We start from the raw sequence: 25,257 nt of genomic DNA, 5'->3' as shown, positions 1-25,257 counted from the left end.
AATATAATTTATTTTTTAAAAACAAATAATTCAGAATTTATAATCTACTTAAGGTCTCATTTATTAGTTTACTTTATTCATTTATTGAGCAACCATTACTGAGCACCAGCGCTATTCTAATGATGTTATCATTGCTCAGAATGTTTCTGGGACTTCTTTGGGAATTATCTTCAGAACTTCTGTCAGATTCTTTGGAAAATATGTCAACACAGTTTTTTGTAAACCTTGAAGGTGGGTTTAATTAGGGAAATAACTAATAGTTGTTCAGGACCAAGTTAGATGAAGGATATGGGTCAGAAGTTAAAATCTGGCAGCCCTCAATTTTCTTTGATCTGCTTATAATTTTTTAAGAGTTTGAACCAAAATTGAAAATGGAAAGATTTAACATTAAAACAATCTGGCTTTCATTTTTTTTTTTTAAATCAGACAAAATGATACTATTTATGAAGCTGTTGCAATGGTTCTGGAAGAGAGAATGAGGGTAGTAGTACGAGGAATGGGTTTAATGGATGTTCTCTGTGAGGCTATTTATATTTTAAAATTGAAGACATTGAAATTATTCATTAATATAGAACTGATTCAAAAATTATGGTACATCCATTGAATGGAATATAATTCAATTATTATAAATGATATAGGTATATATTTGATATGGAAAATGATTCACATTTGTTTAAGTGAAAAAAATTACAAAACAGTTTGTATAGTATTGTCTAATACTGGAGGGACTAACTCAGCCTCATGTCTCATTTACATTAAGAAAAATTTCTGAAAGTGTATAACCCAAAATACTAACAGTGCTTGATTCTGGGTAGTTGGATTAAAGGTGTTCTTAAAAAAATACTTCGTCTCCCTAACCTATAACAACATCAATACAAAACAAACTGCTATATACATCCTTCTCATCAGCTTAGTATATAATAAGGCTCACAGCGTATTTAATATTCAGGTAAATATGACTGTGTCCCCATTTCAACATATGAAAAGTTCATTTTTTTCTAGAGGTTCTCTTCTCTGATAATTGTTGGGACCCCTAGATTTGCTTACTAAGTCCAAAGGGGCCATTTAGTTAAGGATACCATCAATAAAATGTTTGTTTAGGCCTCTGAAGAATAGTTTCTTTTCTGCTATTTTGTTTCCGCTGGGATAGAGTGTAACCTCTAAGATCAGGTAATCTAGGGTACTGAGCAAGACCCTGTGCTTGGCAGGAATTGTCATGGTGGTTGAGCCCAACTTATGCCATAACTCTGGTCCTTAAGTCATTCCTTAAGATGCCAGATCAAGAACTATTCTAGCATCAACTTTTTGTGTCTGGGATCTGGCTTTTGCTTCTTTTATTGAATCTGAAGCTCTTAGTGGGGTTAACCAGCATTGCTCCATGGCCCTTGTCAGTTGGAGCCGAGTACTATAGTAAATGCCCCTTTAGATGGGACATTCACTCTCCACTTTTCCTCAATCCTCACTGCTCTCTGTTATTTCATTGACACTATGGCTAAGGTTGGGTTTGATTTATATTTCTGTACTAACACTGGGGATGTATGTGGATATCAATAAGACACAACCGCTGCGTTCAAGAAGTTCTTCTCTGGTAATAGAGATATGGTAAAAGGTAATTATAACATGTGACAAGGGCTGGCCCCATGGCCGAGTGGTTAAGTTCTCGTGCTCCACTTCAGTGGCCCAGGGTTTCACCAGTTCGAATCCTGGGCGAGGGCATGGCACCGCTCATCAAGCCATGCTGAGGCGGCATCCCACATGCCACAACTAGAAGGACCCACAACTAAAAATACACAACTATGTACGAGGGGGCTTTGGGAGAAAAAGGAAAAATCTTTAAAACAAAACAAAACAAAAAACATGAGACACGTCCTGTAGTCAAGTGTATATTTAGATATTAATTGAGCACCTACCACATGATAGGTATTAATGCTGAGTGCTTTAACTTATCTCATTTAAGCCTCAGCACTCCTCTGAGTTGGTGTTATGTTTTCCATTTTATACATAAAGAATTGAGCTTAGAGATGATTAAGTAACAGCTAGCTAGTACATAGGTAGCTATGATTCAAAATCAATTTTCTGACCAAGAGCATCTTCCCACCTTGCCTTCTTTGAGAGCTTTAAAGCTTGAACCATGTAACTAGAGGCATTGGTCTTGTTTCATAGTGATCTAGGCGTTTTTTAGGGCAAGAAGATGCAGTTGTCTGGTGTAGAGGACTGCTGAGATCCAGGACCAGGGAAGAATGTGAGTTGGAATCCAAGAGATCTCATGAGGCTCTTAGTTTACAGCAATGACAGGCTAGTGAAGAGAAAGCTATAGTAAGTGAATGGGTCAGGCTGCCAAATGGAAATTCTAGGATAATTTGAATTCTCTTCCCACTGATGGCTTGAATTCTACTAAGGTGACTGTTGATGAGAAATAGGGGTTGAAGTGTTTTTCTTGCAAATGCTAAGAACTAATAAAAACTATGCCAGAGACCTTCACAGAGTATCAAGGGACATGTTTGGTTTAATCTGGTACATCAAAAGCTGAGTCGAAGGGTAGGCTTTTGGAATAATAACCAGACCGCCGCCAGGATTGGTGGTGAAAGGCATGGATTTCTGGCATAAAAACCGGGGAAGATTTTTAGTAGCAGCTGGTGGTCCTCCCACACTGTCCTTTATGGCTCAGGAGTTGCTTTCCGCAGGGTTGCAGGGTATGCTGGAGATGGAAGAGAGACATTCCCTCATAGTAGCTTCAGGACCTTAAGGAGATAGGCCTCTCTGAACCTTAACCCCTGTGTAAAACAAGGAATTTGGATTGGATGACTTGTAGCACTTTCCATTTTTCAGTTCTTACTCAGGCACAGAACAGTATGCTTTACATACGTTAGCTCATTTAATCCTTCAAGCGGCTCTGTGAGATAGGTGGTGATATCCATATATTACAGATGAGGAAACTGAGGCTCAGGATTAGTCCAGTGTCATACAGTTAATAAATAGGGGAGCCAGAATTTGAAACTAGCTCTGCCTGACTCCCAAGTGCTTAGTTTTGTCATAGTGACACTAGTTAATTGATGTGAGCATGTTCTCCCTATTCCTCTGCCTCCCAACCCTCAAATGAGCGCCTTTGCAGCTGACTTGACCGCCAGTGTTGTGGGGTTAAGAGAAGCTCTAGTGTGGATAAGGCACACAACTGTTGGCCTTCTGCCTTCCCTTCCCAGGTTGGTAGCTGTTCAGAATCTGTAATCTAAACTTTTGAGAAAAGAACTATAGTACCTGCAGCTCTGTAGCTTGAGGGATTGCCCCACACTGCACCCTGCAGCACTCTGTTAGCATAACTAAACTCTTATTTAGATGCCATAGTGAAATTACCATGCAATCCCTTAATATTTTAATGTATACTGTTTTTAATGATTTAGTTGTTAGTTTCAAGTTCTTATAAATTATAGTGTGATTTGCTGCTGTGTAAATGTTCCTAATAGTTTAGTAATAAAATTTGTATCAACTTATAGGGTGCTATTTGTCAGATACTTAGTTAGCTAGGTCTCTAACCAACAGATCAAATTCAACATTGGTCATATTTCTAAATTTTAAATTTATGAAGTTGGGTGTTATGGTTGTGCTATCTGTACATAAATGTGACACCTAAGAATTTCCTTGGATGTGTCCTTAGGTTCTCCATGTCTTGGTAAGCAGTGTGGTGCAGTGGGAAGAGTACCACCCTAGATGGGACCTGAGTTTGCATCCTAGATGTATGGCTGGCTAGGGGCCAGTTGTTAACGTCTCTGAACCTCACTCCTTTTCACATGTAAAAGGGGATGGTGAGGATTAGAGAGGTACAGTCTGTAATGTACCTAGTACAGAACCTGGCACTAATTGGTGTTCAGAAATTATTTCATTTCAGTGTGGGAAATGAGTGGAATGCATGTAGAGAAGTTAATATGGCAAAGTGATCAGACAGACCACTTTGCTTCTGTTTCAGGGCTCTGCCGAATCTCTGCATATGCCCACGATGACCTCTCATGTAAGACCAACTGAGGCATTTCTAGAAAAGATTTCATCTACCTGGCAAAACAGTTGTGTGTTGTTTAGTCCTGGGATACTTAGCTTTGATGGGAGGAAGCAGATCTAAGGAGATTGTTAAAGGCCTCAGATAATAGTGAGCTGTTTCTATTTGAATATTTTTTAAAAAAAGAAAAAATAATAAGTGAAAGAAAGAAAGAGAAAGCACGTGTTAACTGATTTTCACCATATTAGGAGGCTCCCTTAAAACATAAATATTTGGGCCCAAAATCTATAAGCAAAACTTCAACCACCACTGGTAAACTTTAGCACCCCAGAATGTCTTCAGTAACGATAATACTTACAATGTCTCTCCTGAGATCAACCCTGCTGCTTATTATTGAAAAGATAATAGAAAGGTTTATCCTTTGTGATATTAAAAGATAATCAGTAACATTTTGTGATCACCCTAAATAAATTAAACCATCAGACTATACGTGCTTTAAACAATAATATATTCATTACTGTTCTATCTTTGCTAGTTTTTTCCCCCTTTATCATTATATTTCCCTCTTGGGTTCCTGGTAGACTGTTTGGAAATGCCACTGTCCCTGTCACTAACATCATACGTTACTGCAGAATTTTCTTATTTAGATTAGTTTGTGTTTCAAAAGAAAGTGATTTACCCTGGTACTAATATGGGCTTTTAAAATTGCCATGGACGGTAATGACAGATGCCTTTTTAATAATCTGGCAAACTGCTGTATGGCCGTTGGTATCACTCTTTGTTACTGATAAAGAAGCTTCATTTTCTTTTGAGCCATTGGATTAACCCACCCAGTTTTCTTTTTCTTCTTCTGTTAATGCTCAACAGAAAACTGAAGATAGTTAAGTCATACAACTTTCCGACCTTGTGCACATTGCTTCTCTAGTTTACTGCTATAGGATACTGTAGCAGTATCTTGCCGACATCTTTGATGGCCAATCAGAAGCAGTTAAATTACCTTAAATTTTTTAAATGGAACTCTGACAGCCAATAAGAAATCCTTTGGGTGGGAACTGTAACAGCCTTTTCACATGATTTTAAGAACAGTTCTAAATTTGCAGTATCCTGTTTGGGAAGCACATGTGGCCCTAGTGCATCTGCTGTGTGCATTTGCCAGGCATTTCCAAACCTTAAGTTCCTCGTAGTTTGAAGTCTGGATCTGACCCCTGTTCTGCTTCTCAAGGTAACTTTAAAACAGGAAGTGTACAAAGGAGATAACTGATGACGTGAACAGCCAATCATGGCTTTGTGTTCTTAGCCGATAAAGCAGCTCAGCCAATGGGACCACTCTGGAGGCAAGGTTTGGTGTCAAATAGCATGCTAGATTGAATGCCTTTGACTGTTAAAGTGGAAGGAGGCTGCAGGGTTTCATTGGAGCCTCGGAGTTTTTCACTGAGGCAGGGGTCAGCTGAAAGACAAAGAAAAATGGCGAATAGTTTGCTGGGGGGTGGGGGGACAGCTGTTCGGGTTTTCACTGGAGTGGACATTCCAGATTCAGGTTTCTGCATCTCCTGCTGCCTTTTGTTTCCTCCGTTCTTTGGGGGGGAGGGATAGGAGTGACTTAAATTCTCCCTGTCCATGGAGATATAAATAACTACATGTAAAATTAATGCAGTTCTCGGTAAGTTTAATTCTTTGTTTTGTGTTAAAATGGTAGAAACTGTTTAGCTTCAGAGAGTGTAGACAAGTTGCACTGTTTCAGAAAATGGCCACTTTACATTCCATGCATACCTTTTGGTGCACCTAGAGTACCTTGCTCTGTTTAGATTTTGCATGCCCTTCAACTGGGATTTCTTTTCCTAGTTGAGTTTCGACAAGATCAGGTACATGAAGAAAGGCTAGTCATTTTTCAGGGGCACACAGAAGCAAAGCACTTTCTCTTTGCATTGGGTAAACTTAACTGTTTTCCAAATAATTTTCCTTTGTTCAAGTGCACTGAAGCTTTCCTACAGAATAAGCTGAGTTGTTGTAAGACTTTTTCTATTTCCATGCACTTTGTTGACATCTGTGTTTTCAGAGGTGGAAGGAACACTATTGCCGTTCTAAATTTGTATGAAAATATGATTTGCACTGATGAAGGTTGTAATGGTGAAGGCCACATGCCAGTGTGAGATTCTCCCATAACTTTCTTGATTTACCTGTCTGCTGCTAGATTCTAAGTACCAGTTAATTAATTAACAATCTTTGTTTTAAAATGTACATTTTCGGTTAGAATGCTGGTTAGAAACATACTTCTCCTTTATATTGGCCGTGACAAGAGCAAATCTTTTCCCACCAGTTTCACACATTTTGTCAGGCGTTGATTTGATTCTTTAAAATGACGTGAACAACATGCTTTTCATTTTCTGTATGAAATATTTGAAATCTTAATTTACCTGCATTTTGTGAATAGGAAAGTTAAGAGTATAGGCACCTTGTCTTTTGCCCTTGATATATATATTTTTTCCTCTTTAGGGATATGAAGCTAATGCAGGTTGCTAATCTGTAACCAGCCAGTTCTTGTGAATAGTGAAGTCTTCTGTTTCATGTACTATGATCTGTAATACACTTGATTTTAAAAAGCAATTATTTCTTTTCTTTTTATTTGCAAAGATGGAATGAAGGTCATTGGAACATTTCTGCAGCAGACTCGGTGTGGAACAGTGAGCCAGCAGCCCTCAGTCTCTGGGTAGGGAAAAGGAGCAGGCCCTGTTAGAGGAAAAGTTTGGAGGGTGCTGCTTTGCCTTTCCCTCGCTTCCCCTCAAGTAAAGGATTTACCTAAGAGGATCGTTAGGGGTTTAGATTTTGGACTCTTCGAATTGGAGTGGTATAGCAAAGTCGCTAGAGGCAGGCCTCTGTCGTTGCTCGCAAAAGTGACCTTGAAAAACTGCCGAGGAGTTGAAAGATTGAAGGACAAAGTTTGTTTATACAGATTTGGACTGAAAAGCTCTCTTTAAGATGAAAAGAGACTGTACTTCTGATGTTCAAGTTGACTGGTTAGTAGGAATATCTTATAGATTCAAATTAGGAGTTTTCAAGCAATAAGACAATAGGGCTGCATTCATTCTCTCTCCCACTCTTCTCCGTTCCCTCCCCCCAGCAAAAAAATTCTAAATCCTTTTGGTATGATAGTTGAGTGAACTCCCTAACAGATTCAGAATTCCTTGCACGCTACCTTGTCTTCTGTGTAATCTAAAGGGTTCTTAGTGAAGAATGGTATTTCAGGAGTTCAAAATAGTTATGTTTGTGAAACTTCTTTTGGAGAATTGGAGTGCTTATGGTAAGAAAATGGTCATTCTGGGTAGTTAAGTCCTAAGAGAAAAGAGTATGTGTTAAGGATTACATTTTAATGGATAATTATTTTAATTTAAATTTATTTTTTACAAGTCATTGATTTATATGTTATTGGTTACTCTGGGTTTTACATATGACTTAAAAAATAGTTGTAGATACTGAATGACCCTCTTGGCCCTGAGAGAAGACATGGAGCAGGGGAGGCAGAAGGTAAGTGGGGCACAGTATGAGGCCTAGATAAAACTCTTTATATTAAGAACTTTGTGGATTTAGCTTCTTGGAGAGATATCTAGCCACTGCCTCTAGCCTGGGTTCTTAACCTTTTTCGGGTCATGGACTCTGAGAATCTGACCCACTACCTAGAAAAATGCACATAGGCATGCCTATGCAGAACCGCTGGTGACTAAGATATTTTCCAGTGTATGTCGAATGGTGTTTAATGATCTCATTTAACACTTTAGCCAGATAAATGTTTCCCAGAGAAACGAAGAAAACTCTTATTTCCGTAGGGAGCAAAGACCTTCTAGAGCTACCTATAACTTAGACTGGGGGTCGGTGTGTGTGGGTCGGGGAGGCTTAAATGGGGATTGAGAGTTGGGCATTTATTTACTCTGATTGCAGTTTTTGAGGCAGCATGGTGCAGTAGCAAAAGCAAGCCATTTAAAGCCAGGAGAGCTGTGTTCAGGTCCCACTCAGCTATCACCAGCTTTGTGAGCTTGGGCAAGTCAGCCATTTAGTGTCAGCTTCCTCACATGTAAAAATGGGACCTAAAAATAGCGCCTTCCTATTTAGTGGTGAGTTTCAAATGAGATCATGTATGTCAAAGTGCTTTGCAAATTGCGAAGTGCTGCATAAATATTAGATGTTACTAATGCAGACTGTTGGGGGTTAACCACTTATGAAGATCAATGTGGCATCAGAGGAAAAAATGCCAGTATTTTAGTATGTTTACACAGGAGTTTCTTTAAACCTGACACATCTCTTTTTAAACTGGTTCCACATGGCTTCACCTGCATATTCCTGTTTATGCTGACATGACCCTATACAGTGCACACATTGAGACCATCAAACTTTCCCTTACCAAGATTCCTATGAAAGAATTTTAACCCCTTTGTCAAAAATTAAGGGCGTCTCAGAATAAGATGAAATGGGAATGCTGATTTTTTTTAAAACCCTCATTAGATTTAGGAACCTCTTAGAATAAAATCTGGAAACCTCTTCTGATTGGACACTGAGATTTGCATTATAATGCAAGTAAGTTGTAATAGTTGCAGATGTTTACCAAGCAGAGGTTACATTTTTAATTTGTGCACCAAATATTTATAAAGTAAACCGGAGCCATTTTTTTGTTTGCTTGGTGGTCATATGATCTCCTTTCTGTCAGTTTTAAGCTTGGGAGGTAGTTACAGCTTGCAAAGTAGTAGCAAGCAAGTAAATGTTAGGATGAGGACTTTTAAAAAAATAATTGGTCTCTCTTTAAAGCATAAACACTAGCATAAATTTCGTGCAGTTGACACCTACCGTGAGATGTATTTCCAAGATAAATAGTGGAAACCTGTGGGGATTTCTTTCTCACCCGTTTTACATGCCTGGTTTCATCTCTTTTCAGAACTGCTTTTTTTCCCCTTCCCTGAGGTGGGGTGGATATTTTGTGATCTATTTGATTTCTTGTCCTATGAAGTCCATCCTTTCAGGCGTAGTCAGTATTGATGTCTGCCTCCTTTCTGTGCGTTGAAAGAATCATATCCAGACAGAATAAAGTTTGGCAAAATTGGCATTCGCCTCTCCAAATAAAATTCCAGTTCCAAGGATGTGTATGTTTGAAAACAGCAGTCATGGTCCCTGTGGACTTTGTGTTCCTAAAGCAAGATGAGATCTCCTTTTAAAGAAGCTATATACTTTTGTGGAGGCTTCAGTAACCCAAAAAGCATTCTTAAAGCTAATGATTTATACATGATCTTCTTCATGAATGAAGTTATTTTTGCATATCCCTATCCCCAATGATACATGCACACAGAGTTTGTATACTCTTAAGTTAGGCTGATCAAAATTATTTAGGGATCTTGTCTAATTCCCTTCTTATAAAGTGGGGAAGTTGAGGCCCAGATGGGTTAGCAGCCCCAATCTTTCAACTTTTTTTTTTTTAAGATTTTATTTTTTTTTCTTTTTTCTCCCCAAAGCTCCCCGGTGCATAGTTGTATATTCTTAGTTGTGGGTCCTTCTAGTTGTGGCATGTGGGATGCTGCCTCAGCATGGCTTGATGAGTGGTGCCATGTCCGCGCCCAGGATTTGAACCGGTGACACCCTGGGCCGCCGAAGCAGAGCATGCAAACTTAACCACTTGGCCACGGGACAGGCCCCCTTTCAGCTTTTTAATGTCTGGCTTCTGCGAGTTCAGAGATTCGACTCCCACTCAGCTCATTCCATGTTTCTTTTATTCCTCTACGTTGTTTTTACTTATTATTTTCTGTATTTCTCTTCCTTTTGGTACATCTGTACAGGTTTGCTATTTGAACACAGAAGGAACAGAGAGAAAATGGGCCATGGAAGAGGTTCAGAAGTCTCCATGTGGAGTCTGTTGGGTAGAAAGTCTGCTGTGGCAGCAGACTTACTATCCCTTTGGGATCTGAGGATCTCTTGTCTCAGCCAGTTGCTTATTCAGAAAGCTGAGAATCAGCTAGGAAGCTAATGGTGCCCACCTGGCTGAGGTGTCCCAGAGAACTAGGTTATTTTTATGCATACAAGGAAGTAAACTAAGGTATGCAAACACAACCTGTGTGCCAGTTAGTTGTTTCTTTTTTCATTTTGTTTTGTTTTGTGTTGTTAACGCACCTCAAGAACAAGCTAATTTCCAAACAAATTTGGAGCTGGTTCTTCATGTGAGTCCTTAAGCCAACCTGTATTTAATAAACCAAGATCCCAGGATCATTTTAAGCATTGGATAAGACTGAAATAGAAATTGTTGTCTATATACTCCCAAAATAATATTTTAACTGTGCCAACTTTACTCTTTACTACCAGCAAAGTGGTATTGTATATCTGCATGTGTGTGTTTGGCTACTTGTGGATTTGGTTTTTGTTCTTATTTTGCATATTCTCTGATAGGCTGTAATCTACTTGAGAATTTTTCTCTTTTCTACTTGGATTTCTTTTTCCCACCTTCTTATATATGAACAAAAGTTATAGTTTATTGAAAGAATGAGAGCTTGAATGATGAAACTTATGTAATATTTAAGTCCTAAGGTGGTATACTGTGACTGAAAATTAAAATCGACACTGCTGGATGGTATCTGCATCATGTCTGCATTTCCCAGAAACTTAATTTTCTTTCTTTCTTTTTTTTTTGAGGAAGCCTGTCCCTGAGCTAACATCCGTGCCCATCTTCCTCTACTTTATATGTGGGACACCTGCCACAGCATGGCTTGCCAAGCGGCGCCATGTCTGCACCTGGGATCCGAACCAGTGAACCCTGGGCCGCTGAAGCGGAACGTGCGCACTTAACCGCTGCACCACCGGGCCGGCCCCTTAATTTGCTTTTTAATCTCTTCTTTCTGTTACCTCAGTGTTGGGCCCAGCTCTTTAGAACTTGGCAGATTCTATTTCTATTATCACCCTTATCTTCCTGGTTCTCCCCTTGGCATTCCAAAGCCAGACCTCACTGTTGAATGATTGACCAAAAGTTTTTCTCTATTTAGGGTATTTACTGTAAATTAAATTACAGTTCTGCACCCTGCAGTGAAAAAGGACAGTTGAAGGATAAGAAATGAAGGTAAATTCCAGTGTAAAGGCAGAACTAAAGAAAAAAAAACACCTAGTAAATGTTTAACTTTGAAGTGGCATAACATAGCTTGTGACCTTGTGTGCCTTAGTTCAAAGGAAGAAAGGAGACTAAAATAACCACAGCAAACAGCAGTGCTGCTTCACTTGGTTATCCTTTTTTCTTGGAAGTACTATCATTTTGGTCTGTCTCCATAGTTTCAATTACATAGAAAACTAAAGAGAGGACCTGCTTGGCTGGAAATATCCAGATAAAATGAATTTTTCCTTTATCCACTTAAGCTATGTAGTTCTTACCTTTGAGAAAATACTAAAGTTGGATGCTTTACACTTCCTTTCACTAATTCATCATGCAGGCATGTCTTTGGAGACTTAAAAAATATGTACAAATAAAATTTTACTCCTGGATCTAAAAATCTGTAGAGGAGACAAATGATATGTATCAAGTATATGAAACTGTTAGGAAAGTACAAGCAAAGGACACAGAATTCAGAGGAGGGCAGATCTGTATTCTGGCTTGGGAATGAAGGAAGGCAGTTTAACTGGGCATTGGACTCAGGGAGGTAGGGACAAGGGCATTTCAGTCATGAGGAACAGGAGGAACAAGGTCATGATTCAAATAGTGCAGCCTGGGCTGAAGAAAGCAGTAAATGGTCCAGTCTGCTTAGAGCATAAGGAGATGAGTTAGGGACAGGAGCGAGTGACAAAAGAAAGAAGTCTGGAGAAGTAAGCTGAGGTCAGATGTTGGAGGGCCTTGACTGCCAGGCTAAGAAATTTGAACTGTCTCTGCGTGACATTGGTGAACCGTTGAAGATTTGGGGTAATAGGTTGATGTGGCATTATCTGAGCTGTGCTTTTATAGAAGATTTATTAAGCATCATGTGGAAATGAGTAGAATTTGAGAAGATGCTGGAAACAGTGAACAGTGCGGTGAGTTTATACACTAGGTTCACAGCACTTACGGGATTGTGATGAGGTTTGAAAGAGAGCAATGTAAAGGGCCTAGAACCATCCCTGGCACATTGCACTAAATGAGTGTTAGCTAAGATCATCATCATTATTTCTATTATTACATGCCAGTGCTGAGGGCCTGAACAGAGGTCGAGGCGGTATGAAGAAAGTCAGGAGATGGACACTGTTATTACAGAATTTAGCAGTTGATTAGAATTGAAGAACAAAGTGTCCAGGATGACTCTGAGATTTCAAGCCTGGGTGACTGGAGGATAGAAACAGAAAAGTTAGAAGGATCAGGTTTGGGGAAAGAAGAAGAGAGAGATGATTTTGGTGGATAGATGGAGTTTGAGTTCTGGGTGGCTTTCTAGTTGGAGATGTCCAGCAGGCAGCTACACATGCCTGACGGAAACTTTGGGGAAATATCAGAACTGGTAATGTATATTTGGAATTTAAGCTCAGAGAGATCATAGCTGAACCTGGGGAATGGATGGGAGAGAATCAAGGGAGAGAATGGACAGAAGGACCAGAAGAATAGAGCTTCTTGTTAAAGATAGAAACACAGAAAAGGTGGGACCCTGAAGTTGAGACATCTAGAAATAAGCATGGCAGAGTCCGCTGGGTCCATGTTCTCTAAGCTGTTTTGATTGTGCACCTGTATTATCTGAGCGTGCACCTCTCATATATGAATTAGTATTCTTTACTCTAAAAAGTCACTTGTTCATTTTTTAAATGTTTTGTTAAAACTAGAGAGTATCTATAACTTCTCTTATCTAGGTATATGTAACAAAGTAAAGGTGTCACTGCCAGCCCACATTTTTCTCGGATACTTAGAGCACCATGTGTGATAGACAGTCTTGTGACAAGTTAAACTGAGGGAGGGCATCAGTACCAGCCCATAGGTTAAATTTTCAGAAAGCTAATATTAACATTTTCTGTGTGTACCTTGACATGTAAGAGATTAGAAATACTGCCGTAGAATCTGGTGGCTGTCACTTGTTCTCAAAATGTACAAATATTTCCTTGAAATGTTATTCAGTAGTTCCTTGAGATTAGATATATATGTATATGTATGTATGTTGTGTATGTATAACCTTAAGCTTTCTTGTTTAAGGTTTACGTATGCACACACACATCTCCATCTGGTGCAAAGACTAGAGATTTTTTTCTGAGTTGCGTTGGGCTTAATCTTACTAGTGTTGGCTTTGTAAAGTCTCAAATGGCAGCATTCTGCATGAAGCCAAACATATATACATGTAGGAATTTGGCAACATTTGCTTAGCAAGTAATTTATAGCCACATGATTGTGATAACACTGATGAGTAGTACACAATAAATTACCAGGAATAGCATGGCTTCATCTGTAGGATTTAGCAGAATTTTTAATATAAGGCACCTATATTTAGTTTCTAGGCTAGGTATGTTGTAATTATCCTCAATCTAAAATAAAAGCAATAAGAAACTTCTCACTAGAGAAATGGTGGTAAATTTCCAGCCATCTTACCTGGTTATTTATATCCTGAACTCCATGATTATTTCTCTTCTGGTAATTAACTGGCCAAATGTCTATGAAGCTACCCTTGGAGGTAGTTAAGCAATGGAATAGTATATAATTTTTCTATAAAACATAGTACTTTGTGGGGCCGGCCCTGTGGTGCAGCAGTTAAGTGCTCACGTTCCATTTCGTGAACTGGGGTTCGCCAGTTCAGATCCCAAGTGCGGACATGGCACCGCCTGGCAAGCCATGCTGTGACAGGTGTCCCACATATAAAGTAGAGGATGATGGGCATGGATGTTAGCTCAGGGCCGGTCTTCCTCAGCAAAATGAGGAGGATTGGCTGCAGATGTTAGCTCAGGGCTAGTCCTCAAAAAAAAAAATAAGTACTTTATAGCTAATGGAGTAATTTTATATTTAGTCTCTCACTTGGTATTTACCTAAGGTAGGTAGGACTATTATCCCCATTTTGAGGATAATAGTGAGGATTATTATCCCCATTTTGTGTACCTTGTTACTGTATATGAAAAACAAGCCATAGCTGTCTCCATCTTATGGGACTAATTCCTCCTCCCATCTCCCTTTTTCCTGTGTTTGCTCTTCCCCTAAAAGGCACACATAAAAAAAAAAAATGGGAATTTTCCCAGAGTTCTCACATGCTCTTACGTTATATGACTAAAGAAGTTGATCATAAAAAGAGCAAGTATAGAGTCAAATTGAATTATTTTTAAAGCTTTTGTCAAACAACATAGGTGAACACAGCTACCTTTCTTTTCAGAACAAAGCGTAGTGTAAACAGATATTATATGAATACTACCCATGTGTTGGGAAATTGTCTTTTGTGAATCCTAAATTCATTAAGGTCAGATAGTAGTTGAACTTTTTCAAAATAGATATGAGGTTAGAGTTATGTAAGGTGTTCTGTGGTGTGCCTTAGCTGTGCAAGTGGACACTTTCTGGTATGTAGTGAGCACCTCCTAGATTTGGGTCCGTATCTTGAACCACAGAGATTGTTATTTTTAGATGTCACAGTGTTCTTAAATAATCAGTCGCTTTATATTTCCTAGCTGTGATTTATAGTCCTTGCTTTACCCCTAATGAGGTAGTTAGAACAAAAGAATTCTGATTTCTTGGAGTGATGGCTGCATAATTAAAATAACACTGTCACCGTGTTCACAATGGAGCAATAGCGATAATTTTGAAACACTCCATAGAATTTAGCCAGATGATTCCTCCTATAAATGTGCAGCTATGGGAACATCTCCAGCAAGAGGGCTAGACTAAGGCTGTTCCCTCTAAACTATAGTGGAAAGAGAGAGTGACTTCCCATCACCAGGCCCTTAGAGAGTGAACCTGATCTGCCACATCTTTCATCTCCACTCTTGGTTGGTGACCAGATAGCCCCAAGTCCAAATCCTTGTCTACAGCTACAGCTTTAACAAACTTGAAAACCTGATTAGGCTTTCCACTTTGGAATGTGTAAGAATCTGGCATCTTGGCAATTTTGAGGTACTTTTTCCAGGAGAATGATCAGGAAAACTAAAGGTAAAAGGCTTGATAGATTTATGTTCCAGGCTCAGAAGACCCACAGGTTCTTAAGTTTTTGGTCCTCTGTTGAGTTATCAGTTCTAAAGAGGAAGGAGAGCATGCGGTGACAGGGCGCAGAACTGAGAATCAGGGCATATGGGTTTTAGTTCCAGATCTGGCATATGCTTGCCTTGTGACTCACAGCAAGTCCCTCAGTCTGTCTGGATAAAGTGTCTTTATCTGTCAAATGGGAGTATTAGTACCTGTGCTGTGTTTGTAGTGAAAAACAAATGAGATAATGTAGAAAAGGCTACTTTACAAGGTGTAAAGCGTGTACAAATGTAAAGGATTAGCATACCCATCTCAGTTACTTGGCATTCTTTGAAGTGGTCTTTACATTCTCAGTTCCTGACAGCTGTATACATGGAAGAGGGAGATTTAGGGTTTGGTTAGCTTGGAGGACTTTTCTTCTCATTCTCTGTCTCTCTCTCTTTCATCAGTGATAAAAGGCACTAAGCAGAGGGCAGAATTCAGTGTATCTGTGAATCAGCAGAAGCCATACAGCCAAATCAATACAGCCAAGCTCATACTGACTTTCTTATAACACCCTCCAGGTTTTTAATTAAGAGTTCTCTGCCCAAACTCCCCTCCCCCCCACCCCCCCAGTTTTTAGGTGGATTAACTCACCAGCACGATCTCCCATTTTCTAGTGGAGTCTATGATTAATTATCTGCGTTTGTGCTACATTTTCTGAAGTAGAACAAGTTTCTCTCCATCCCCACTCTTTTTTGACTTTTCCATCAGATTACTGCACAAAGGTTTTGCACTGCTGAGCACAGGTACTTAAGAAGGGATTTCCCCATACGCACATCTCAAAGAAAAGAACCCAGAGTGAGGCCAAAGATTCTTGGGGCCTTAAAATAGTTCTTGAGGAGCTTGTGTTTGTTCATTCAGTAGACGTGTGTTGAATCCCCACTGTGTGCAAAGCATGTTTCCCTTGAGGATGTGCCAGAAACAGACAATTAACATAAGAACTGGGGAGAAATAAGGGCATGGAAATTGTAGACTTAAGAAATAACGTCCAAGATAATAGTAATAATAATATGTCACACAGACAAGTCAGAAGAAAGTGAATATGCTAATTGTAGAAATGGATTTTATTGGGCGCCCAGAGTGGTTTCTTGGGGAGAAGAAAATTTAGTGGTCACTGTTTAGTGGATGTGTATATTTAAATTTCTTATAGTTGTACTGTAAAAGCAAGCTTTTTAAAAGTGCTGTTCCCAAAAAACCTTAAAAAGTTGGTTTCGATCCATGAGATAGTCTCAAAAATTTCTGCTCTCAGAACATGTTCCCTTCACTCCAGGATCTTGGATGGAGATGGAAGCAGCTAGAGCTTTCTTCAGAGCTCAGAACAGAATCTTTTTCTTGGGTGGTGGGGCCAGGTGGGGTGAGATGGCTGCCTAGACTCCAGATCTCCTCCGTCCTCTAACATAGCAAACAAAATTCCTTCTGCAAGAAAACAGCCACACACTCCTAGGTTACAGAAGTCTGAGGTGTGTAAGGAGACATGTTCTAAGAATTTAAATGATTTTGAATTAGTCTGGAGGGAAAACCTGCAAAGCTCTTGATCATTGACATTTCAGGGGGTTTAAATTTGGAGCATTCCTAGTCATTTCCATCTTGAATTCTTTGCTTATTTGGAACTAGGACATTCATTCTAAATTTAATAGTTTAAAGGGCTTTAAAAATTATTCCATGTTTATAACAGAGATGGGAGAAGATTTCTCTCTGTACATTTCTTTCCGTGCATCTGAAACTGGATTCTTAGGAAACATGTTAAAAACTAAGTAAGTAGTCTAAATTAGGGAGAGAAAGAAGCAAGTTGGGTTACTTGCTACACTACCTAAAGGAGATTGGTTTTTGGACTTGGTATTGTGTCTCAGGCTGTTCAGGCCAGGAGTAGGTATCTTGTCTAGCTCTGAGCAATGATGATGGTATGCCATCTGGCATTTGTATGATGCTTGGTATTTTTTAAGGCATTCTAAGATGTGTTTTCCCATTTGTGTGTTGCAGTTGCCCTGTGAGGTGCTGCTGTATGTGAACAGAGGCCCCAAGAAGTTAAGTGATTTGCCCAAGATCATAAAGATAGCAAGTTAGTAGCCAGAGAGCAAGAACCCCCAGGTCCAATATGTTTTCTTTATGTTCTTACTCTGTACTTTACTGCCCCCCACTGTTCGCAGCTGCGTGTTCTTAGGTGCTAGAGACTGACCTAGAGATACGCAAAGAGGAAAGATAAATAGAAAAGAAAAAAGAGTGACACAGCATGGAAAGAGAGACAAGAAAGAAATAAGAGAAAGGCTCGTATGATAGGAGGTAGCAATGCCATTAGCATCTGCTCTTTTTTGATTGCCACAGTGATGCTGGGAACAAGTGGATGAAAATGGTCTTTTGGGTTAAGGATTTGAGTCAATAATCCAAGCTGAGACTGTTCGTCTCTCTGAACAGTTTGAATATACACATACCTTAAAACAGTGCAGAAAGTGAGAGTGAACAAGCTATACTAAATCAAGAACAGAACTTTAGAACTTTTGTGTTTCTGACTCCACTATTTGTTATATTGTGACCTTGAGCTAGTAACTTAAGATACCAATCCACAGCTTTCTTAACTATAAAATTGGAATAATATTGATATTTTTATCACTGAGCTGAGTGAAAATCAATTGAGGGTAGGGTATGTGACAAGTAGTTTGTAAATTCTAAAGCTTTTAAGTTGGTATCCTTGAAACATTCTTCAGAGTCACACTTCTTACCTCTCCTGGGCATACACAAACACAGGATCCGCCAGAAGCTGGGCAAGAGGTTGTTCTCAGGGTTTCTGAATCTCAGAAACAAATCTCAGTAAGCAAAATGGCTCTTTGTTTTAGGATACAATTTAACTCAGGCCACAGGCACTATTTCTATCTCTTGCTCATGTCCAAATTCTCTTTCAGGCTCAGGGCCTGAAAAACCAGTTACTCACCATTCTTCCTGCAAGAGTTTATTTACTCTCATTAGGTTGGAGGGTCAAAGAGTTTAACAAATATTTCTGTGCAGCAGAGAGGGCTGGCCTAGCTCACTCCTAACAGAGACTGAACAGGTGAGGGAGCCGTATAATAGCTGTGTGATCTAGGTCCAGCTTCTCAATCTCTGGCACTCAGTTTCCCCATCAGTAAATGAGGATGACACTACCTCTGTCATGGAAGGATTCAATGAAATAAAACACTTAACATGCTTTAGAACCAGGTTCTAAATATTATGTGATCCTTTTTTTGTAAAAGGCCAGATAATATTTTTGATTTACCTGTCATATGGTTTCTGTTGTAATACTTCAACTGTACTGTTGCAGCACGAAAGCAGCTGTAGAGTGAATGAGAGTTGCAGTCTTCTGGTAAAACGTAATTTACAAAAACAGACTGCAGGTCACATTTGTAGGCTGTGCGCTGTAGTTTGTGGACCCTTGCTTTAGAATACTTCACTAAAACATTTGGTCTTTTTTCTCTATCATACAAAATGCTGATAGTGTTTTATTGCTGCCATAAATGCAGGAATGGTTGAAGTTGAGCATGAATGAAGGAATGAGGAAGAAAGTGTGAAGTAACATGTTTACATACCATTTGTATTCTACAGGAGCAGGTTTTTAAATGTTCTATTTATGCTTTCTTATCAGTTTCATTGCTTATACTAGTTACTACGTCTTCATTTTTTTCTACTTACACTATAGGTGTATTATGATTTAGCACCTGTTTAAAAGATTATATTGTAGTAGATAGCAAAGAGAAAAATGTTTTTGTTTTGAAGGAAAAGTGTCTCTGCTGCCAATTTGAAAATGTGTCCTTGTGAGCGGATCTTTAAGGGAGAGGAGTGTGCGGCCAGTTCCAACCCTTAGTCTTTTAGGAAGCATGGTTTTTCAGTAGGCAGTTTGAAAAACTGCTTCATACTCATACTTGGAGCTAGAGACAGACAAATCCTCACACATTGAGCTTGGCATTAATCAGGGCTGGGGAAAGGGATCTCCAGTAAGGGTACGTTATTCATTCTTATTGTAGTGGGTACTGTGTAATAACCTGCCAGTAAGTATGATCATCAGGTATCCAGTTATGTAAGAGTTTAGAACTTAACTAGTAAGGTTTCTGGCACTAAGCTTAGTGCTTTCTTGCTTAAGTAGAAACCTTAGATGAGCTTAAACAAAGACTTTTGAACCCTCTCTTTCTCTCTGGTCACCTTGCCTTCCCTTGTATCCATTCATTTATTGCTTCCTTGAGTAGTGAAGTGTAGGCCTTCCATACCAAACCACTTGTTTGGCCTATGTGTTCAGTGTGTATCCCTCCTGGAGTGACCTAGTGAAGTGACGGGCCCAAGGCCACCACTAGGCAGCAGGCCAGTTCACAAACATAGGTCTTTTAATTTCCATAGCAGTGTTATTTTTCGCCTTCTGAAATTGTCAATTTGAGATTGGTTTTATTGTGGACAACGTATGCCCCCTCAAGGCTTAAAATGCTTTTTAGCCAATGTGATTGATAATGGCTTATGTCCTTAGGTCCAGCTGCACAAACATAAGAACCAAATTATCTGTTGGTGGAATTGTTTTGTTTCGAAAATCTCAGTTCTCAAATTTAGTTTTCACTTTTTTTGTAGTTTGGAAGAATATCTAAAATAGCAAGCACAAATTAGCTTAAATTCTACCCCCTTTCTTCTTATCCATCTATTTATTCATAGTAATATTCTTTCTTTCTCTTTCTCTCTCACTGTTTGAAATATAACATCCCAACAGTTTTAGCTAATTCAGATAAAGAAACCTGTAACTAACTTCAGTAAATACCTCAGCAGTACTGGAACATAAAATGCATGTGACGGGACTGCCAGTTGGGCAAAATAAAAAACATGTCATCTAGTGACAGAGGAAGACATGATCAAAATGCAAGCCAAAAGGAGTGAAGAAGGTACACACTGTGAATGTGGAGAGATTCTTGTTGATACATGTAGAGTTGGAGATTGACAGGAATGACTGGGGACACTCACAGCGTGAAAGGCCTAAAGGCTGCAGGTTGGACTGGGGGCATTAAGGGGAAGACGGTTGATACCAATGTTTAGATTTGTTTTTCAGTCACAACTGGGCTAAGAGATACTTGCTTGCATTTGACAATGAGAGCATTATTTTTAGGTGAAACTTGACTGCCTGGGGTGGGTCAGCTCTAGTACTTTAATAGGAAGCAGCATTGGTCAACGATTGGGCTTCATTTTAGGGGAGCTTCCTGTGGTCTTTTGTTTTTGAACAGTTGTTGTGATGTCAGGGTTTTAGGTATTATCTCCTAACAACATCTATTTGATTTTAATTGCTTCACAGAGCTATAACGTGGGTTTAGGCATGTTATAAAGGACTTTCGTAGAGAGAATGAGGTATATACCAAGAAATAGGGAGCTGAAGCCTAAAAGTACAGTTTTAGAAAACTAAGGAATATTGCAATAAAGCCTTATATTTCTTTGTATTTTATAAGGTTGATCGTTTTGATACATCTTGTTTCATGTCCAGGCATATTGTTAAGGGAGGATTTGGCGAGCATGGTACCTGATCAAAAGCAAGAGCTTGAAAGATTGCTGAGAGAATCTTAAAAGAAGAGCATTCTGCTCCTGGGATATTTTGAAACCTGCTTAGGTCTCTTTTTCTTTCTTCAAGAATGATAAAGAGTGTGTATTAGAGTGGCAGCTAGATTGTCCACCTTTTAAGTGATCTGATTGAATCATCTCATTTCCTCCATGATTTTCTCATCTTCCTGTGAAAGGATGGCAAAACAGAGGTATTTGCCCTCCTTCTCCTCCTACTTACCTATTGATATTAATTTTTTAAACTTTGCTAATCCATCCTGCTCACCTTTCTAAGAAGATTGTGACTTTCAAAAGATTTACACTTACAGGGCCCGGCCTGTGGCCGAGCTGTTAAGTTCGCGAGCTCTGCTTCGGTGGCCCAGGGTTTCACTGGTTTGGATTCTGGTTGCGGACATGGCACCACTCATTAGGCCATGCTGAGGCGGCGTCCCACATGCCACAACTAGAAGGATCTGCAGCTAGAATATACAACTATGTACTGAGGGGATTTGGGGAGAAAAAGCAGGGGGGAAAAAAAAGAAAAGCTTGGCAGCAGTTGTTAGCTCAGGTGCCACTCTTTAAAAAAAAAAAAAGAAAGAAAGAAAGAAAGATTTACACTTGGGAATGAATGGTATGCACCCATGTTTCCAGCCTTCTAGTCTGCCTTGCAACTTTCAGCACCTTCACGTGCTTATACACGCATATGTCTGTGTCTGTGCGTCTGTGTCTTCTGTCATGCCCTGTTATCTTAAATTCACTTCAGTAAGTCAGGTAGGTTTCTGATTGTAGTCCTTCCTACTTTAAAGGCCCAGAGAGAACCTCATTTATTCCAAGCTTCCCAGAATAGTCTATATAACCCCTTTTTTTGGTGGTTCAAACAATCCCAGTAAGTCTGTTTCAGGGCCAGGCTTTCCAGGAGGCCTCTTTTTCTTGGAAAGGCCTACCTAGCAACTTGCTTGACCCTTCATTCAGGAGTAATTGCTTGTCAGACTGTGTGCTAGATGCTGTCAAGGATCCAGAGATGGATCATACTCAGGTCCTACCCACCACAAGGGGTAATACGGTAAGACATATACATAAATTATGGTCATACAAGGTAATGTAGTGAGGGCAGAAAGAGGTGCAGATCAAGGGCTCTGAAAGTTCACAGGAAAGAATGATCACTTGCAGATGGGGATATTTAGAGATGACTTGTGGAGAGATGGCAATTGAGTTGAGCATTAGAGAAACAGCCTTTTTGTGATGGACTTGGATTCTTCTCTTTCTAACTTGGGAAAGCAAACCGTTTTTTTTTTTTTGAGGAAGATTAGCCCTGAGCTAACTACTGCCAGTCCTTCTCTTTTTTGCTGAGGAAGCCTGGCCCGGAGCTAACATCCGTGCCCATCTTCCTCTCCTTTATATGTGGGATGCCTGCCACAGCATGGCTTGCCAAGCAGTGCCATGTCCGCACCCGGAATCCGAACAGGTGAACCCTGGGCCGCCGAGAAGCGGAACGTGCGAACTTAACCGCTGCACCACTGGGCCGGCCCCACAAACTGTTTTTAAAACCAAATAAATTAATAGATATTGGGAATTGAGATTACTTCTAGCAACAACCATTCAATGCTTTATCTGATCCTTAAGTCTTTACTAAATAGTTAAACAGGCAGTCTTATTCGAGTATTTATAAAATAATTAATGAACATGAATGATAAATCTAATATTAATAATGAATTAAATCTGGGAAATTCTGTGTTGCATTTTTCATAAGAATGATCTAAGCTAATGTGGCTTGGACTTAAGGCAGTTTTGTCCTTGTCAACTGTCTATAAATAGCTTCATCCTGCGGTAGAGGTAGCAAGTTAACATGGAATAAAAAGGATCCTGGAATTATAAATCTCTTTTTTACTTTTAAATGTGTCCCTTCTCTCATCACCCTGGAAGATGAACCTGGCATATTTTCCATGGGCTGTAGATGTTATAAATAGGCCACTTCTGTAGCAAAATCAAATCTGTTGCAATCAATGTATTAATTATTAAAATAAGAAGTGATAAGATTAACTAAGGTTAATTTATATTTTTATCATATTGGGGTGTTTGGTGGGCAAAATTTGTTTGTGTTTATGATTAGATTTTATTATTTTAATCTTGTGCCTTAGAAAATATTGAGAACATAAAATTTGTTGCTTGCAATTTGGTCTCATTTTTAAAACTTCATATAGAGACTGGATCTACTTTAAGGGAAGATTTTTGAATAAAAATAGCCATCTTTTCTAGGAGTTTACAGTAACTATTTTCTTCCAAGAGATATTAAAAAAATTAGCTACTAATCATCTCTGTGCAAAGATGCTACAAAACGTGCTCCAAACCTTTTTCTCTTTTTCCTCATGAGAGGATCTTCTGTCCCTGATGAGGAGAGTACCTTTGTTTTTTGAAGTCAGGAAATTGTAAAAAGCTTTCTGGATGGAAAAATCATAAAAACTGTAACTCCAAATCCAAAGCTCAAAGCGACCTTTGTTTGTACATTAAACTTAACATAAAGAAGAACAATCAGAGCTATCCAAAGATGGGAAAGAATGCCTTACCGGTAAGCCAGTGTCCCAGAACTGGAGAGGCAGGCTCCATACTTAGCCTAAATATGACCACTTGGGGTAGGGTTGAGGCAGTTGGGCAGAGGTTGAAGTAGAGTTGTATCTTTTAGAGAGGTGGGCCTGGGTGGCTTTTAATGTCTTTTTTAGTCCTAGACTTCTATGATGCAGTAAAATATAAAGGACATTATTATTGACTTGTGTTTTTTGCTGTTATCCATTTGTGATTTTCTAATTCATATGGGCCTCTCAAGTAAAAACTTAACCTTTAATACATTTTTCAGTTCCAGAAAGATTTGTTAACTTCTGTTTTGTACTCAACCTCCACTCCAACAGTGTGTGGGTCTGAGCCAGCCAGAGATTCATTCATGATCTATTGACAGCACAGATGTTTGGGAACTGATTGTGCCAGCACATCCTTAGTTGGGGCAATTCAAAATTTAAGAGCAGACTGTTCACAGGCTGTTTGAAAAGTGCTTCTTAAATCATGTGCCTTTTAATGTTTGTGGGAAGAGATCAAAGGACGACCAAAACTTGTTACCAGCTTTTTGAATCTCACAGACTAAACCTACCCATTATTAGCAAGTATCTGAAGATATCACACTGGCACTTATGCATCTTCCTCCTTTGACCGTAGCAGTTTGTATGGCAGATTTTGCTAAGATCAGGCCTGTCTGTGGATCCATCCAATAAAAGGTTAGATTCTTTTTAAAGTTTTTGATAATTATTTTCATTTCTAGAAAGATTTTTTAAAAAATTTAACTCTCATTGTCTTGAGTACCTCATAAGAATCTATTAATAAAAATAATTAAACTTCTTTAGATTACTTTGGTTTCTTTTTCTCACTACATCTAGGAGAATAATGTATAGGCCATGTGTAAATGGTAATAAGTGAAAATGTCATGGGAGCTGAGTTGAGAGGCACTATCTTGGTTATTTAGGACTCAAGATTTTATCCAGTCATTTCCAACTGAGATTCAACACTCTTCACTTTAATTCCCTCCAGAAACTCCGAGATCATATTGCTTCCTAGTACTTAGAGTTCCTCTTGATGTATAGAGCTGCTCGTAGGCCTCCAGCACCAGAAATTGGCTCAAAACCTTTTCCCATTACATCATCACCCACTAATGTCATTACACCAGAGTGAACTCTGCTTTGAAGATTGTACTCTTGTTTTCCTTCTCTTTCTTTCTTCTCATCATTTCCTTTAGAAAGAAAAAGAGAAAAAAAATCAGAGACCTGTCGGACAATCCCAGGCAAACATTTAAGAGTGAATCAAACATCCTCGCCGTCTAAACCTAGATTTATCAAGCGTCATTCCACTCTGCTGGTGGGGTGCTCTGCCCACAGCAGCCGCATGGAGCCTGGAAAGTAACACATTTGGGCGTGTGACACTTGGCTTTGGTGCTTTTCTTTCAGCCCTTCAGAATTAGTTCTTAATGACTTACATAGCTCTCCGCCAGCATCCATTGAAACCTTTTCTTATAATTTCTCAGAATAGAAATTCTTAGGACTTCACTAAGTTTCTCATTCTTTATGTTTAATTTAACTGTTTCTTGCATTTAAGTATTTGCCAGATAAGCATTTAAGCATCTGGAGTTTTCCACTTTGCCCATGTAAATCTTTTAAGACATTATAATATTATCTACAGTTGAAGTGGAGATCCTTATTCATCTTACCTCCCCCCTCACAAAGCAGTTGACCAAATGCGGGTTCTGACCCTCTTCTCTCTATCCTAAATGTAATTCCTTATTGTTTTTCAACCATCTTTAAAGCTTCCACTTGATGGCATACTTTGTTTGGCTTTGTGCCTAACAGCAAGGTTCAGGTAAGGAATGAGCTGGGAAGTAGTTTCAGTTCAGAGACTTTGTGCCACCCACTCAATTATTGGCCTAGGCCTTAGTGCTTTTGTCTCTTTTGAGGCAGATTAGCTTGAGATGAGAAGGAATAATAATCATCACCAGTCCCAAATAAATGGGGCCACGGTGCCTAAAACAAAAGAATAAATTTGGCTCTTA

The 25,257-nt window shown here is 39.2% G+C and overlaps 1 protein-coding gene across 8 annotated transcripts in view; it reads left to right on the top strand.

Annotated features, from left to right (window-relative positions):
• Positions 1-25,257, top strand: part of NFYC (nuclear transcription factor Y subunit gamma) — a 65,225-nt gene that overhangs the window by 10,034 nt on the left and 29,934 nt on the right. For 3 of the 8 annotated variants that reach the window (XM_046660987.1, XM_046660986.1, XM_046660979.1), the window contains exon 1: positions 5,414-5,525. The exons of 1 other annotated variant lie outside the window; for it this stretch is intronic. In XM_046660987.1, the coding sequence (XP_046516943.1) occupies positions 5,453-5,525 (73 nt within the window). In that variant the 5' untranslated portion in view covers positions 5,414-5,452. Of the gene's footprint in view, positions 1-5,413; positions 5,649-6,971; positions 7,003-7,140; positions 7,287-10,998; positions 11,070-25,257 lie in introns of those variants that run through there. 4 more of the 8 variants (XM_046660984.1, XM_046660981.1, XM_046660980.1 and 1 more) reach the window with 4 other exon arrangements.

This window comes from Equus quagga, chromosome 5 (assembly GCF_021613505.1).
Source record: "Equus quagga isolate Etosha38 chromosome 5, UCLA_HA_Equagga_1.0, whole genome shotgun sequence".
Classification (NCBI taxonomy): Eukaryota; Metazoa; Chordata; class Mammalia; order Perissodactyla; family Equidae; genus Equus; species Equus quagga.
This window is presented reverse-complemented; position numbering and strand designations above follow the sequence as displayed.